General features: G+C 36.4%; 1 protein-coding gene across 1 annotated transcript in view; it reads right to left on the bottom strand.

The window, feature by feature from the left end:
- The window catches only part of LOC125491283, an 89325-nt gene that overhangs the window by 22151 nt on the left and 49000 nt on the right, over positions 1-18174 (bottom strand). The window contains exons 6-7 of the mRNA XM_048632854.1: positions 9687-9770; positions 4032-4173 (exon numbers count right to left, since the gene is read on the bottom strand). Of these exons, the coding sequence (XP_048488811.1) occupies positions 4032-4173; positions 9687-9770 (226 nt within the window). The remainder of the gene's footprint in view (positions 1-4031; positions 4174-9686; positions 9771-18174) is intronic.

Genomic DNA, 18174 nt, shown 5'->3' with positions numbered 1-18174 from the left:
AATTAAAAAAAAAGTGAATAATTTAATTTTCCATTTAATTTGATACATTTTCTAACTTAATTAGTCTTTAGTAATGACATAACAGGAATATTTCAACTTTCTGAAACAATTTACTAATTAGGTAAATTCCACCCATGTACCTTTGAAGGCTTTTTTCTGCAAATAATACCCTATTAAGCAATAGTTTATTTTAATTTTTGTGTAATTTTGGAACCTTGCGGAGTTTTTAAAATTAATAAGGGACCATGAGAATATCTTTTTCAATTTTTAATTTCAAGTAGAAAATTCAGAGCAGTCTAGCTCGATGATATAATTCGAACTTTCGATAAAAAAATAACTAACTTACATTATAGCTAGGAAGCTGAAACTTTTATGGTTAAAAGAACAACTTCAGAGGATGACACAAAAATAAAAAATGCTTTAAAAAAGTTATCCAAAAAATAATAAAACATAAATTAATCCACTGAGGTCGATTTTCGTAGAAAATTAGGAAAAAAAATCATAACTCCTAAACTACTAAAAATTGCTGAACATACATGGGGGTGATTTGGCTACCCCTTGACCTAAGGAATCAAACATTTTCCTTTGGACGTCACTCTTTGGGCCACCCTGTATAAACAAATTATACCAGCAGAGGGTTCACCATTTAGCTGAATGTTACTTAGAAAACGGCCTTGAGTGGCGGTCAAGTTGGTCCCCGCCTGCGATACTTTCCATTAACATTGGGACTCGTTTTCATGTTTTTAGCGTACAGTCAGGTTTTTAGTTTTTTATAATTGTATTTTTTTATTTGTAACTTTTTAGTTGTTTTTATTTTATGAAATTTTACGTCGGTAGGTAGTTCATGATCATTTTTTATTTCAATAATTTTGGTGTTGTTATTTAAATACCTTCAATATGCATATTTTTGTAATGTGAAAATCAAGTCCTTTCATTTGATACCTTACACGGCAAAGTTGAATTATTATTTTTTCGATCATCACGTTATGTCCTCAAGAGGGCGCTATGTACATTTTAATGGAACGTCACATAGCCTATAGCCATCGCGCCATCAATACGCTTCTAACAATACCTCATACATCAAAATCTATCAAGCCGTTTAGGCTACAGGAGGGAACAAAGAAACAGACAAACATACATATATACATACATACAATCAAAAAACATTACCCTCCTCCTTCGGCAGTCGGGTAAAAAGGAGTAAGACAGGGGGTCATTCTGAACTTTTGCTCTACGAGTTTTGGAAATTAACAAAAAAAAACCTTTTTCATAGAAACTTTGTTGTACATGTGACTTTTTACCATGGAAAACGAATATTTTTTTTCGCGAATTTGCAAATCTCGTAGAACAAAAGTTGTTCAGAATGACCCCTTGAGTCATCCCCTTTTGGCTTAGTATAGCCCTTTTGCGACACTATGTATTTACTTTGCTTTGTCGTCGGGGTTCAGTTGGCTGGAGGATGCCCGAAACTTATTATCTCCACTTTAATACTTTTAGTTACCTTTCTACAAGTAAATACCACATTTGTTTGAGAAAGCTAATCGGGTTCCGAGTATAGAGTAAAGTGGCACCCCTATTAATTTCTACTCTTTCCTGGTGCCTACCAGTGTAAGTAAGAATTATACTTACTTACCCTAAAATCACCCAAAATGTACTTGAACATAATTGTCAATAAAGTTGGCGAGTAAAAGTTTATCGACCCACTGTGCAAACTTACATGTGTGCGTGTCACTGCCTGTGCTGTGTGAAGAGCATTGAAAACCCAAAATTGGCGCGGCACGTCACCCTGTACGGGCCCTTAAATAGACTGAAAATTGTACGATACCTTTTTGACAGCGCAATGATTTCCGCACAAAAGTTGTCCTATATTCAGTTTTTCATTCAAATGCGCAAACCGTGAAACAATGATAAAAATCTATAAATAACTAACATAACTGGAGTCAACATGGTTTTATGCAACACATGAAATTTATCCGAACATTTTCAATACAGACTTAAATTATGATATCCATCAAATGCATTAAAACAATATTGTGTACCTGAATCTAGTAAATAAAATATAAATTGATGATTATATAAAAAATCTACCAGGTTATAAACTGTGCATGGAGAATTACCGTACCGCAAATCTCTCGTGGCAACCATAGACTACTATGTGGAAAAGCAGACACAGAATTAGTCATCAATCTCAATCCGCAACCCGGCTTCCAAATTTGAACTTTGTTCCGACAGTTACAATTCAAACTCGGAGCTGTAATGGCTCACAGTAGCGTTACAGGCTATTATTATCATAATCACCTAATCCTAAAACTTTCAATATGGCTACCTGTAATAAAACAAATGTACCTATATCAGTATCAATAATATGAGAGCTGCTAAATGCGTTTTTTTGTTGTGATTGTGGGATTGGTGATGAAAGAATGATTATTGTACCATTCGTACGATTTATATTACAGTAGCCATTTTAAGATGTGGAGGCAATCTGGGTTTGAACCCTAGCACAATATACAGGTTGTTAAAGATCCTTGGGGTAACAAACGTAGGCACCATGACTGTTATAGCTATATACGGGAAAACTGTCTTCAGAGAAAATCTATATTTATTGGCGATAATGTGATAAAAAAATGCATCTAGCATGTACAGTCAGCTGCATTTTAAGTTGCTATATATACAATACACTTTTGTACCTTGTAAATCTGAAACCGCCTATCCATTCATTGAGTTGAAACATTAACAGTTCGTCAGTTTGACAAGGTACAGAAGTGTATAGCTACTTATGCAGCTGACCATACCTATTTATTACCGTACCGTACCGTATTAACTTTTCTCAATTTCAAAAACTGTTTTTGCGATGCCAATCTGATGTTTCTCTTGCGTATAGATGGATCAAAAGTCTCTATGGGACCAACTGGGGGTTGAATGATAAAAAACTCAGACAATCAAAAAACTTTTTCGTGCAAATCTGTATGACGTCAAAAATAAAACATAACTTTTTTGACTAGAAGGGGAAAAACAGGAGTTATAATTAATTGAGTATCACGAGAAATAATTGTTTATTTTGATGAAATTCGGTTTACTTGAACAGAAATTAAAAAAACATTACCCTCCTCCTTCGGCAGTCGGGTAAATTCGAATTGTTTTAACTGGTTTCATCACCTCCGGGGCCACGTTGTCACAGACTGACAGTTCGGCAGATAATAATTTACCTACAAAACCTACAATTTTAAAACAAGTTATTAAAATTAATTTCCAAATAAACTCTACTACTTATATAAATTTAAATCCAGACGGGAGTGTTGTAGGATAAAAAATATTATTATTTTCTTTTATAAAATTTTGATGACTTACCTACAGTTTCAGCTATAGCACAATATGAAATCACATTCTGAAACATTAAGGGGAAGATCTGTCGAAACATCTATTTCCCCCGCACGTGGTGGACTAACCGCAAGCCCACAACGGATATTTTGGGTCGGGATTTTCGTTCATGAGTATATAATGTACCTGCGCAATAATACTCAGTCAAAATGTCAGTTTCTTGTATGAAAACGTCCAGTTAAACTTTAGTCAAACCCACAGACAGACAGTAATACAGAATTATTTTTTTAAAGTAGGTAAGTATTGAAATTCATTTTAAAGTCTATGTAATAATTCATACTCTGTACGTGTGTCGTTTAAGAAACAGTAGGGGAAAGTGGGTAACGTGAGATGGAATCCAGTGCAACTTCTTCTTATAATTAAGTACTGTGGGGTTACCACCACTCCATATTAACAATTAACAATCCTTAGGCTGTGTCCGCACTGCGATATTTCACCGAGTGGTATTTTTCTCGCAATTCTGTAACACATTGAATATATAATATTACACGAGTGTCCGCACTGGCGTTAAAAAAATGGCGTATCGGTACATTTACAGGCGTCGAAATTTAATATAATTCGCGAGAATTAATATCGCGCGGTCAAATATCGCTGTGCGGACACCAGGAGGGTTAATTGCAAATTTTCTGTGGTAGTGAGAAATTGTAACTCACTGATCTTGCTGGGTGCCTCGGAGTAGTCGTCAGGCTCGACGCGGCTGGGGGCTGGGCGGCCGGCGGACTTGCGGCGCGCGCCCGGCGCCGTCGACGTGGTTGCCGTGTGCGTGGCCGCCCCCATGTACTGCACTGATGCCAGCTGGGGACAATGTGGTGGTTAGAAAGAAAGAAAGAAAGAGTAAAATACACACAGTAACAACACAAACATAAGTAAAGCAACTCCAGAGCTCAACTTGCTGGTCACCGACAGGAGCGTGAATGTTGCTTTCCGGTGCGGTTCTAGCTCAGCTTGATGCTAAGGCCATAGCGCTGGTTTTCAGCCAACGTGGATTTGCTAGTTTACTTAGTATAAAGAGTGTGGCAATAGTGACATAGTAAGCCGGCACGAAGGCGCTTATTCCAAACAGGTTTTGCTCAGAGACTTTTGGAAATTCGTGAAAATTTACGATACTGTGTCTGTGGTCATTACGGTTTTGGTTTCGGCTCGGAACAGGATTTTGCCATAAACACACATTACCGTGCCTACCCTGCTAGGGATTAGGGTAAACAGTTAACACATGTACATAGCTCGATCTTAATTTCGTTTACGACGCTAAGTAACATGTCTAATAAATAACACCCTTTTATACAATTCTGCAACTTTACAAAGATAGTTAAGGTCGGGCATAGCGCAAGGATGAAAGGTGCTATAATTGGTATATTTTATTGGTCCTTAGTCGTGACATGATAGTACCCAAGTGGGGTAAGTAGATGTTTCTAGTGAATAATAGATTGAGACTTAGGCCCTGTTTCACAATGTCTGGTTAGTAACTACCTGTGAGATAAAATACATGCTGTTATTGTCAAAAAATAATAACAGAGAGTGACAGCATGTTATTTGTCTTACAGGTAGCCACTAACCAGACATTGTGAAACAGGGCCTTAGTATTTTTTCGGCTACGACAGCCATAGAATAATAGAAAAAAAGTTTTTAAAAAAACTTTTAAGGCTACTTTAGTTTTAACCGTTAGTTTTGAACCGTCCATCAACCGTATTGAAAACAATTTAGTTGCAACATATTATGCTGATGCAATGTCGCGGTTTGATATTTTATTCATATTCTCCACGTGTAAGGTATGGTTAGACAAAAGTCAATCTTTTAATGGTGTCACTTCATATTAACCCTGCCCTGCCCTGGGAATATGGACCTTGTATACTGTAATTTTTTTCAACTTTGACCCAATGAGTTTATGGCGAGAAGAAAAAGAAGTACCAAAGTAGCCTATAGCCTATGCCATCAATGAGTCAACTCGTCACTCTATAATCTCCAACCATTAAATAAAAATGGAAAATAGACACTATCAATTGCAATCTCGGAGTGCCATATGTACATTCATAGGTAAGATCAATTATTTCCAACCCATAAAAATACACCTTAAAATCAATAACTTATCAATAATCATGTGCCGGGACTGAAATAATGTACTTAAATAAGTTTTCCTGCTATCGCTTTAATTATGCGTCTATTGCTAATAGACACAACGTTTTTTTTCCACAGTGAGTCGACACCCTTACATTAATAAAGATACAAAACGTTATCGTCCAGCTGTGGCCTGTATCTCATTCCCTTTTAAGTTTTCCCGTGAGAGTTCTGAACTGAAAGATGAAAAGCGAAATGTTATCTGTTCGCGACATTTTATCCAAAGTTGTTGAAGCGTTTTGATGAAGATGAAAATGTATCTATCTGTATGATACGGTAGCCTTAACAAGTACACTCGCGTGCAATGTCTAACACCCATATTCTTAGTCACTTCCTTTCCTTATAATTTCCTTGACTTAAGGTTTCTTCCTTAATTCGGTAGCTATAGTCGTAAAAAGTCTCCTTCACTTAAGCATTTCCTTACTCAAGGTTTTGGAATGAACTGTCAAAGTGAAGGTACCTCTTGAGCTACCTTATAGATACTCAAAGGATAGAAATGGCGGAGTTTGACGAATTTATTGAATACGTTTTAGGAGAACCATATAATTTCTTGGCACGGCGATACATGAGGGATGCTGAAAACCCTTTCGAATTTTACAATGATACGGAATTTCAGGGACGGTTTCGATTTAGCAAAGCGAGTGTTATAAATCTGCTGATGCCTCTATTATTTGTAAATAATAATAGAAATCGCCGAGGCCTTCCACTGCCGCCAGCTTTGCAAATTGTGTTAAGAGTACTTAAGAGACGGTTTGCTTGTCTAAACCGAAAGCTGCAGAACAGTTTAGAGAACTCATGCCACATCATAGTGGCATGTGCTGTCCTCCACAATATATGCGTGAAAACGAATGAGCCATTAATTGACACTGAGCTTGACCTGGAAGCTGTTCCAGTAGCTGACGTGCAGGATGCAGCGCGAGGTAGCATAATAAGGAGTGCATTTATAACCAGGCATTTTAATTAGGTATATGGTAGACAGTTTTTAGCTAAATAAACATTTTATCGTTTTTACTTTTTTTCATATGTATGATTTTGTAATAAAAAATAACAGGTACTTTAAAATGTTTTATTTAAGTATCACAATGTTTTACATAATAATCAACGAATCAGTCTTCCTCATCCAGCTTCTACCTGACTAAAAACTTTAGAAATAACATAGGAAATGTAGAACAACAAATAATCAAATATTTATTAAATAATTAAAGATAAAAAAACTATGTTATTAGTCAAAATAATCGTGTCCACTGCTAGATATATGATCAACTCCTGTGCCCTTCTGGGACAATTTCAATTCAGCTGCTTCTCTGAGGGCTTCATTGCAGCGCATAATAGGTACGCTGTTAAAACTGCAGGAGTGAAGAAATTGTTTTCATAGATGTTAATGTTGTTTGTTATTCTTTTTTTTACATTGACACTAAACACGTTTCGTTACTGCAATTTTTTTTGACATTATTTGAAGTTATTTATTCCGTGTCATAGATTGTAGCATCTGCGTAGAACGAAATGTGTTGATAAATCTCAAGAAAAGGAGTCGTATTTCTACCATAGACGAAAGAAAATGAGACCGGAAATGATATAATTAGCTATCATAGCTATAGAACGTAAAAAAATCCTAAGCGAAATGTTTCTAGCTTCCTTTTTGAAGGAATGTCAAAATACCGACTTAGAATACCGATTTGAAGTGTTCTGTGAGAGATCCCTTATGGCATCCTTCAACAAGTGAAGTAGAATCTTAAGTGAAGGAAATGACTTAGAATATGGGTGTAAGTTCCACCTGCCGTTGACGTTCCATATGTCACTGTAAATTTTACATTACTCGCTCGTGAGTGTAATTTATTTTCACTTGTTGGGTGCTTATGTGGGTGGTTGTTTATGCAACCATTCCGACAATCTATTCAAAGAACGTTTATTTCATTTATATTGATTTCTAAAATGATCCTCCCTTTCCTAACTTATGTTATATGCAATATTTCAACTCTTGGAACGAAAGAATTGATATGAAAATAGAATCCGCCTACACGAGTGATAGCGGCTAGAATAGCTCACTCAAAACTGCATTTATCCGGAAAAAGCAATTTGCAATAAGTGCTATTGTCCAGGGCTATTCTGCTACCAGGTGCCTGTTTGTCAGGTTGCCAAAATTTGAGGCGAAAATATTAAACTTGTTTAACCGGGAACTTTATGACCATCACCTTTTAGATTATAAAATTAAGTCAATTGTTTGATGAGTATCATTGACATCAGACAAAATAGGTTTCTTCACTTATATTAACGGACATGTGTAATGTTTCCATCATTCGTGACCGAAAAACTTCCTAACGAAAAAATTTAGAACGATGTCAGCCAGGCTTCCTGCTAGCTGTAATCAATAGTACTCGGACAAGGCTCTACTGCCCACCTGCCTGCAGAATAGCCCCGCGGTGAACCATCACGTCTTGGCTCAAAATGACACACAGCGGTCCAGGTCTAGTCCGAATAAGAACAAGGTCAACTGTTACATATTCGATCTCCAATATACTTTTATAGGCCTGCTGTAAAACCGATAGGTAGGCTAGGTACCATAACCGTGCCTGCCCCATATATCTTTCCTATCACCCTGTATTAGGTAATACCATCGATATTATACTTTGTTGGTTGCTGACGATGATGATTACCTCATTAATGGTATGATCCGCTTTTGCGGATCGCACCTATCACTTTTCTTACGACTTTTGTATAACTAACAAGGTATGCAATCAAAGGCAGTGTTGGCCAACATTATGTTAGCCTAATAGTTAGAGTTTCTAACTCCCGCTGTAAAAGGGAAATATCGTGTTTCAAACACCCCATTTGAGTGCCCCAATTTCTAACAAGCGTTGTTTTAAGTAGATGCTTCCTGCATACGATGGGATCTTCAAAGGAAACTTTCGATGAAATTTTCACTGGATTGAGAACCGAAAAGAGTTAAGTAATTTTAGATGTAAACGTAATTCGAAGTTGAAGCTAATTATGAAGTTTAATTTTAGAATATATGTATGCCTTAAAGATTTTGTAACTCTAATCACACGTAACTTTCACTAACCTTTTATAAAATCAAGTGATTCTTAAGCCTAAGGAAAACCTATATCTATAGATACTTTTATCAGCCTTTCACGGATTGTTCAGCACGGTGTACTGAATGTACGTGGGTGTTTACAGTAGGTACATTCGGAAGCAGGTGTAGCTTTCGGCCTTTGTGTATTGTAAGACGATATTGCAGCGAAGACGAAGGCGAAGTGAGGCAGAAACGTAATCTCATACACTCTGGTAAACAATTATAGTGGCAGTGTAGAACGCTTTGTCGAACCTAGCGTGATAATGGTTGTTACCATTCTTGTTACCGTATCTTGTGTGTAGGCTTCTACCGCAGTAGGCTGTTCTATCTTGCCTCGTGCTGATGAACTTGAATGGAAGCTGAGACATAATATCATAAAGCGAGTCATGCGATCAGTATATAATATAATAGCATATAATATTAGTAGACAGAGCCTTCTATCTTGAATCGTGTTGATGAACTTGAATGGAAGCTGAGACATAATATCCTAAAGCGAGTCATGTAATATAATAACATATAATATCAGTAGGTATCTCTTGCTTTAAATTCAAAATTGTTTATTTGCTATAAAATGAATAGATGTTATGTGTATACAGAAAAGTTTAATCATATTCTTATAGCTCAAACAGTGTATACCTACTTAACTTACTAAAACATTTTCGCTTGTAGTCGGGCAACCCTTTTTCTTCTCTCTACCCACCTATTTTTTTACTTGAAAATCATTTAATTAATAACAAAGTGTTTTTAATTATCAAGCATACGTCCCGCTGAGTGGGTCTTCTGACAGTCTTGGCACAACCTTGCTTGTGTTGGGGTCCACCAACCCGCACTAGGCCAGCGTGGTGGACTAGGCCTAAATCCTTCCTTCATTGCAAGTAGACCCGTGCCTCAGCAGTGGGGACGTAGCGGGTCGTGATGAAAAAAATATACTTTATTACTTCCATGGGCAATTTATTTTATGCGAGTGCCTCAGCGCAAGCTCAGTGTGGTATTTCTGACGCGGTCTAGCCCTGTCACACGCTGTCAAGCATATTCTTCGGGTCTTCGAACAGGCATACTATGTCCAGTGATTGAGTCGAAAGAAGAAGAAGAAGAAGAAGAAGTGATTGAGTGAACTTACCCGGTCGGAGTAGTCCTGCGCGGCGGTGCCCCGGCCCTCCAGGTACTCCTGGAACTGCGAGATCACACACACCATGGCGTACACCTGGGGACAAACATCACTATTAACCAAAGGACATAATAATAAAAATAAATAAAAGGGACCACCCCTGAGCCACTACATCGAAGAAAGAATTACTTATCAATGGCGGAGTAATCCGTGGACATACATTAAAAAAAACATACAGACTTATCGTGAACGTGAACCCTTAATTTTTTCAAAAAACGTCTCGATATCATCGTTTTCGTGCGGTTCATTTTAGACTAGAGTACTCGTATTTTGGGGCGCGTATACTTAAGCTTGTTTTAAGAAGCGACATGTAGGCTCGTTTTTTTTGCACATGAGTGAGTCGTTGCTTCAAAGCTTTTATAACGAACGTATATACACGTATATACGTGTCGAAAAATCCGGTAGTCGTGGCAATATATGAGCGTTAGATTGGAAAACCAGATTTGTTATTGTCAGTTGCTGACTGCTCAGGGTGCCCCAGACGTAAAATTATACTTGATAACGGAGATATTCTTAGGTGATATAGAGAAGGCTTCTTAAATGCAGAGGTACTCTATGTAAGAATTGTAAGATCCCCTACCGCTCTCAAAGTATCAATCTACAAGGTATTGCAAAGATCTTATACTAAGCCGAAAGGGAATGACTCATGGTGACAATATGAACAAATTTTGTTCAACGGCATTTGGAAATTGGCGAATAAAATGAAAGAAATATTTATTTGACACACTGAGACAGAAAAATAAAATCAAAAAAATAAATAAAAACAATACAACAACAAATAAGTAGAGAAAATAATACAGTACAAACAAGGTTGCTGTCCAGAGCGTCAAAACGGCACCAGAACAGCATGTGCTGTGGCACGTGAAAAAAATGTCGCTTATCCATAGTAAAAATTACGTTTCTATGGATAATGTCGTACTTTATGTGTACAGAAATCTCTACAATCAATGAATTCAGCGTTTCAAAACTGTAGAAGTAAAAAAAAACGCTGCACATGTAATACGCATTATCACAGTACCTATATGCTTCGTTTACTCTGGTATTATATCTACCTACTACATTTAGAATACTCGTAGTTTTCCAGTACAATGGAAGACAATACGATGCTTACTTAGCTACAAAATACAATGTAGGTGGGCCGCTTTCAAATCTCTGGAGTATAATACTGGCATGAGTTGTAATATTTTTAACAGACCTCAGGTTTTCTAGAGTTTCGGAAAAGTAAACATCAACTGTAACATAATTCACAATTCACTTCAACTTCTTGATTAAGTAGTGTGTTTTCTAAGTTTAACTCTTATCACAATAGTTTTTCCTTCACCACTTCAATCCTTGTATTCGGTGTGTTCGAAGGTTCGAACTGACGTCACACAATTTTATCAATTTAATATCCCTGTTCTAAATTCCAAATTCATACTAAAAAAAAAATACTTTACAAAGCGGACTAAAAATTCAACTTTAGGAAACAGGTTGGTGCTGAAAAACTGCACACACGTGAAAAACTGCGTATAATTATCGGTATTTTAAAATAATAACTAATAACCCAAAAATAATCCGTATAAGTAAAAATAAATATACAACACGTAAATCTTAGTGATTTTTGTTGGCTGTAAGCTGTAAGTGATTTTCCCAGGCAAGATTAAAGGAGATAAATTGTTCCCACTAATAACGGGAGCGTAATTAATTCGAACATCTCTTGAAGTTGAATGATCGATTGTCACTTCTTCTTCAAGTTGACGTCAATAATCTTGACCTGACCTAAAATCTGTTAAATTACCTCTTATTGAAAGTAGCTAAGTAAATGAAAATGTTTATTATAAATTATAACTTAAGTTAGGTGCCGCTAATTAGAACGGGAAAATGCCGTGGGCAGATTTTAGCTTTTGTCTAAAAATGGGATTTTAGATAAGTATTATGATTAAGTATAACAAACTATTAGAGGCTTAAGTATGATGTAGCTGCTGTTTTACAGATAGAACATTTTTCATAGTTTAAATAAAATTGTTCATGAGAAACATTTTAAGTCGTTCCTTAAAAAGGGCAAAAATAAGTTTTAATTTTTTTATTGTATTTTTTTCTACTCTACTTAAGGTTTTGAATACCGACTGTAAAGTGGAGTTAGTACGGTTGAATTTGCAACATCGCTGGCAATATCAACGTTGTCTATGGATTAGATAGGCTTTGCTAATGAACGCGTGAGACGTTTGTTTTAAAGATTTGAACTTTGAACCAATTTGTTACATTAATCAAGCTTTAATTAAAAAAAACGGCATGATAAGTGAAAACTTTTGCTTTAGTTTTATGTTTATAGATTTCATTAGTGTAGTTACTGAGCTAAAATGCATACTTCCAAAGGATATAAGTACTAAGACGTGAACGTTTTTAAATAATGTTTAAAAAAAATGGTTGTCATTATTTGGTGTCGGCATTTTGTGAGTGGAACATTTATTATTGCTGCGAGTGTATTTAAATGCTTAGCCGTCTGAACGGTCAAAGAAAGTTCTATTGTAAGTATATCTGAACATGTATGTAGGTATACATATATACCCTTATACATAATAATATACTTATAAATACGTATGTCCAGGTATGGTACCCGGTATTACAGCCGCCTTTGATCGCTGGACTGTGAGGGCACATGTCAATTAAGGCAGAGGGGCGCTTCCCATATACGCTTAGCTTGAGCCTGTTCGTTATAAAAAATGCAATTTAACAAAAACACACAGGGCCGAGGCTTGCCCGCGTTCATATTTTGTTTGCATTCTTTTTGACTTTCGGGGTGAATTAATTCGTTTGCGTAAGCACTAGATATATTATCCTAATCCTAACTTAATATTATAAATGCGAAAGTCACTGTCTGACTCTCCTAATATAGAATAGATTTATCATATTAGGTTTTGTATTTATTTCAGACAACTGAAAAACTTTAATACCGCGATGTAGGATCTTCATATTAAATGGCCTCGGTTCCATACAAGCTCTCTGTATTGCGCTTTTAGTGCCATCTGTTGGTTATATCCGGAACTGTCTGTCTGTCTGTCTGTCTGTTACTCTTTCACGCCAAAACTACTGAACGGATTTGAATGAAATTTGGTATACATATGGTCTAGACCCTGAGAAAGAACATAGGCTACTTTTTATTGCGAAACGCAGGTTGTAAGGGGTTAAAAGGGGGGGTTAAAAATTGTATGCGAATACTTGATTTTAAAAGATAAAAATCTAGCGTAGTGGTTAGTGACCCTGACTGCTATGCCGAAGGTCCCGGGTTCGATTCCCGGCCGGGGTAGATCTTTTTTTAAATAAACTTTTTATTTAAGCACTTGATGAGCAATAATTAAACATTTTGTTCTAGCGTTTTTGAAACTTCGATGTGTGAGTGGATGAAATAGGGTTTCATATTTTGTATGAAGTTCGTCATTTTTGAAGATAATAACATTATATTTTGTATTTAGGCACTACATAATCACAAAAAAATAATAATTAGCATTTAAAAAAAAACCCAGTGTGGGGGTGTAATATAGGGGTTGAAGGTTTTATGGGTGTTGAGTTTTAGAAGTTTAATTTATATAGTAGCTATGTCCGCTCCTAGATGGCGTTGTCGGATCGGATATAGATCGCGGTATGGTTTGATTTTAGCTAATGTACTTATAGTTTGTATGTATTTGCAGTAAGTTTCTAAGGTCCTCGAAAACAACACAATAAACGACTGTACTTTTCAATACAAGGTTTCATTCATTGTCATTTGGTTCTTATGCGTCATTTTTGAAGATAAAACCATGAAACTTATTACGTAGGTGTTTTAGGAAAAATGTACAGAGATTTTCTATACGGAATTCCCATGACTGACACGCACAGGCTAAACGTAGCGTAGGCACTTGAAATTTGGAAGGGACGTAGCTTAGGTACCGTATTTTCCCACAAAAACCGGAGTTAGCGGTTGAAATTCGGCATTAACTAAGGCTGTTTTTAACAGCATGCGGATTTGATCACGCACGCGGGATTTCCCCGCACGCGTTCATACAAGTATTCATTGTAACGCGTGGAATATGCACACGAGATGCGGGAAAATGGCGTGCTATCCCACGTGCGTGATGAAATCTGCATGCTGTTAAAACAGCCGTAAAGCTTAGTTACAATAGGATATTGCAAGATACCTAGATGTTATCAATCTAACATGTCTGCACACCTTAGTAAATTCATGGTTTTGTTTTGAAAAATGGGAGTTAAAGTGAAAAAAAATAAGTAGTATGAAAAAAACCAAAACAGCATAAGTTAGATGCTTGAAATTAAACATTTATAAATTACTATTCTGCCATTGCTATACAAGTCTTTGCGCAATGAAGTCATGAAAATATTTTTTAGTCAAGTATCTTCGTACTTATTTGTCAACTTTCATCTAATTTAATACCACCATGGCATGTTATTGTGTAGGTAGTTCGGGAGTCGTCCACGGCAAAATAATTTTAAGGCGAAGCGAAGCTCGCGGGCAACAGCTAGTATTGTTATAAAAATAAAGGTAATAATAGGTAAGTATTTAAAAAAACAGGAGATGCATTGTGCATACCTTATATATGTATAATGCCAGGCTGCCAATTGCCGTAAGTAACTAATGTGGTATTAGTTATTTACTGTAGCTTAAAATAATTAACTAGTTATACCCTAAAAAAATCACGAAAAGTATAAACAGCTTTCAATTATACTCTAACCACACTTTACTTTTTTAACCTTATGACATTTAAAATGTATAGAATACAGATACTGAAAATATGAAAAACTTGTGGGCGTTTTTCAAATCATGATCGTTAGTAAATTCCCACCGTTCACTGGATATTGACATTTCAAATACAATAATGCTGTACTAAAATAAAATGCCGACACCAAATGGCCCCAATTTTTTATCACATGTAATTAAGAATTCGATCAAAATATTTTAATTTTAGATGGTAATATTCTGATGCGTTGTTAAATGTGCTCCAATATTGCAGACGATTTCATTAATTTAGGAGTAGTTTGGTGCTATTGACACTGGATTTTTTTCATTGCATGTGAGTGTATGTATAGATACATGTGTATTATCATATTATCAACCTCCTAAAATAAGCTGAAACTTTATTCATAACGGTTTAGAGAATTCGCTAAAATACAAACGACGAAGCTTAGCTAAGTCGGTTCCAGTATGGATGTGTGAGCAATAATCCCGTACGTCCTGGAGGCTGCATTGCTTCCGTCGAAGCCTGCCCGTCAACGCGTTAAACCACGGCACCTCAACGTCGTTATGCATGAACATTAATTTCCGACAATATTTAGGCATCGCCAGTTCAGGGGGGTTATTCTATGAACGAGCGAACAAGAATTGTTATGCAATCAGTATGGTTAATGAAATGGGATAGAGTCGTGGTCATATACACATTATAATTAAGTATATTATAAAGCTTATAAGTATTGTATACCAACTAGTTTTAAGTTTTTTTTTTTAAAAGATAGCTCAGGAGTTTTTTGCTTCCGTACTTCTCCTTAGATAGAAAGAGCCCCCTTATCCGAACGGAGAGTAGTTTGTAAAAATTTACGTTCATCAGAAAATTTTATATTTACGAGTACTTATACGATGAATAAAAACATTTCACTTTGACTTTGACTTTAACGCAGCAGGTTTGTTGTTCGCAAGCTTCGGAGCGAAGCTTTAAACCAGACCCTATACAGTTACCGATTGCGTGTCAATTCTTGTTCGTTTGTTCGTATATTTAGAGAGTGTCCCCCCCAAACTGGCCAAAGCGACGTGTGACTGAAATCCAATAAGCTTGCATGAAAGCTACGTTCTGATTCACCTTACAATGTTTAATGTACATAAATGAAGAATTCATATGGCAATTACATAATAATATTATGTAATTGCCATGTGAATTCTTCTCCTTATTCAGAATAACTACATGCATATTTTTGTTGTTTATAAAGAAAAAAAAAAAAACACGCACTCACGCCTTGTACTAATGTACTCCCTTGCGGGGTAGGCAGAGGTGCATTGCTGCACCCACTTTTCGCCAGAGTGTTATGTTAGTCCCAATGTAATAGGGGGCGGGCCTATTGCCATTTTACGGGCACATCCAAGACCCGAGAACAAATATCTGTGTTTAAACAAATATCTGCCCCAGCCGGGAATCGAACCCGGGACCATCGGCTCAGTAGTCAGGGTCACTAACCACTACGCCATTCGGCCGGCATTTGCAAGTAGTTATTCTGAATGGAATAGTCTGATTGACCTACTTATGTTTACACGACACACGTTTGCGGTATATTACAGAATTGGAAGTTGTAGAGAATCTGTTACGCTAATCTGTCTACTGGGGGTAGCTGGGTGACTTTCTAACCGAATCCGAATAAGGAGGTTCTCATTCAAATTGCGAATTGAAGTCCCCACTGGGATGTCCCAGTTTAAAACAAGTTCAAACAAGAAATAGTGTATTATCTCTCACACAAATTGTCGGCCCTTCTTCTGTCAGAATAACACTGTGAAGGATAATTCTTGTGGCGTAAATACCTACCTACATTCAAATAGAATCACCTTCATAACACTTACGTCAATGTACAATGTACAAATGTACATCCCTGTGTATTAATTAACATATAACATGTACTTATTTAAAAACTTTTTTTAGTTGACAGAATAAATTTTCGGAATGAGCCGTTTTCCTTGACAGCTGTCAGTTGAGCTTTTGGGTAAGCCGATAGATGGCGTGAAAACGCAGTGTACCAACTGTCAAAAATTACATAGAGAGCAAAGAGTACTAAACTCAGAATAAGAACTCACTAGTTGTGATTAAATGTCGGGTGGTAGCGCGAGCCATCCTTCCGAGGCTCACGGTCTTATTCATAAAAAGTTACGGGAGACCTATAGGCCTGCTATAAGCAAATGTCAAAAAAACATTATTCATAAACGATCAATAGCGCTAAAGAACTCTCCAACTGATTCGTAAAACCTTGATATGCTAAAGTTGGCTGGACCCTACTATACACCTTCCGTAAGCCTCCTCTTGTACAAAAACATGGCGGCCGGTCAACAGCTGTTCTGCTTTATTGACGATTTGACATTTGTTGTGAGTTAATATTTGCTGAAAATAAGTTGCCATGGTAACGTAAAAATTTAATTATTTTTTTTGTGGGTTTTGGCTTGGCCAACTGCGCCTTTGAGCCAACGTAAACTTTTTTAAGTGCCGCGCCGTGGCTAACATAGATAATAGAGATTGATAAATGAATGAAAGTTTTCGCTATTTTGGTTTATGGTTTCGTCGGACCGGCAACTTAATAGGGTAAATGTCAAAATGTTTGGTCTGTGAAATCTATTAGCATCACTATAGTTACTGAAGGTTTACGGAACTATTATGAATAGAGATTTTTACGAAACCTCAAATAGGCTTAATGTGTTCCGTAACTATTGAGCTCAGTAAACCTACTTTAAGGTTTTTTTATGAATAAGACCGTACGACTGCATGTGGCGGGAGGGAGGAGGAGCAGATAGCTCAACTACAACTCAATTAATACAGGAGAAACACAAGGAAACTGAGAAAACTTGAAAAGAACGGCTGTACGCACAATCGCACTGAACGCTGAAGCAACAGTGACATCGACATCATAGAGAAAATAATACTACAATTCTACCTACGTCACTTTCACATTTCGTTAGCCTCACAGAATAACATATTGTGATCTGAGTGTGTTCTGAGGGTTTGAAAGTTGGTACAACCCCAGACAACGCCATCTATTTCTCCAAAAAGGAACTTTTTTTTTTTTTAACAAACGCCTCATTAGAATCAATTAAAGACACTGTTATTGTCAAATGTATAGATTGTCAAAGTACAGAAATGTAATTAACCGCGTTTATTAGCGAAGATTGCACTTGTGTGCATGGCTGCTCCCAATTTGTGCTAGTGTTATGTTATGTTACTTACTAACAAACCAAGAGCTTCAAAGCTTTATTAGACTATGAAGTCTATCTACTAACTGCTTCACCATTGTGTCGACTACATTAAACTTTATGCACGTTTATACCAGTATTCATACCCTAATTTGGTTGGAAGTTGTAAATTATAAATCTTCGTACAGTTTCATATTATACACATTAAAATTCTAATTTGTGATCCCAAAACTTTTAATAGCTACTTAATCATCATTTGACGGTGGGATCCAAAATTAAAGTTAGGTACTGAAATATATAGTTTTGCACATACATACAAACATACCTATAATTATATTTCACCTGTAAAACCCCGATAAAGCTTGACGAAGTAAACTTTATCCATTATATAAATTTAACATAGGACCCCAAAAGCCCGAAGCCATAATAATTGATGTAGAAGTGGCTAATTTATTGTTAAGTAGTAATGAAAATTTCAGTTTCAGAGGATAGCGGGCTTTGTGAGCTGCATAATAATGAGTGAGCTCTGTG

Source organism: Plutella xylostella, chromosome Z (assembly GCF_932276165.1).
Source record: "Plutella xylostella chromosome Z, ilPluXylo3.1, whole genome shotgun sequence".
NCBI classification, from domain to species: domain Eukaryota; kingdom Metazoa; phylum Arthropoda; class Insecta; order Lepidoptera; family Plutellidae; genus Plutella; species Plutella xylostella.
The sequence above is the reverse complement of the archived record's forward strand: the minus strand, read 5'-3'. Positions and strand labels throughout refer to the sequence as shown.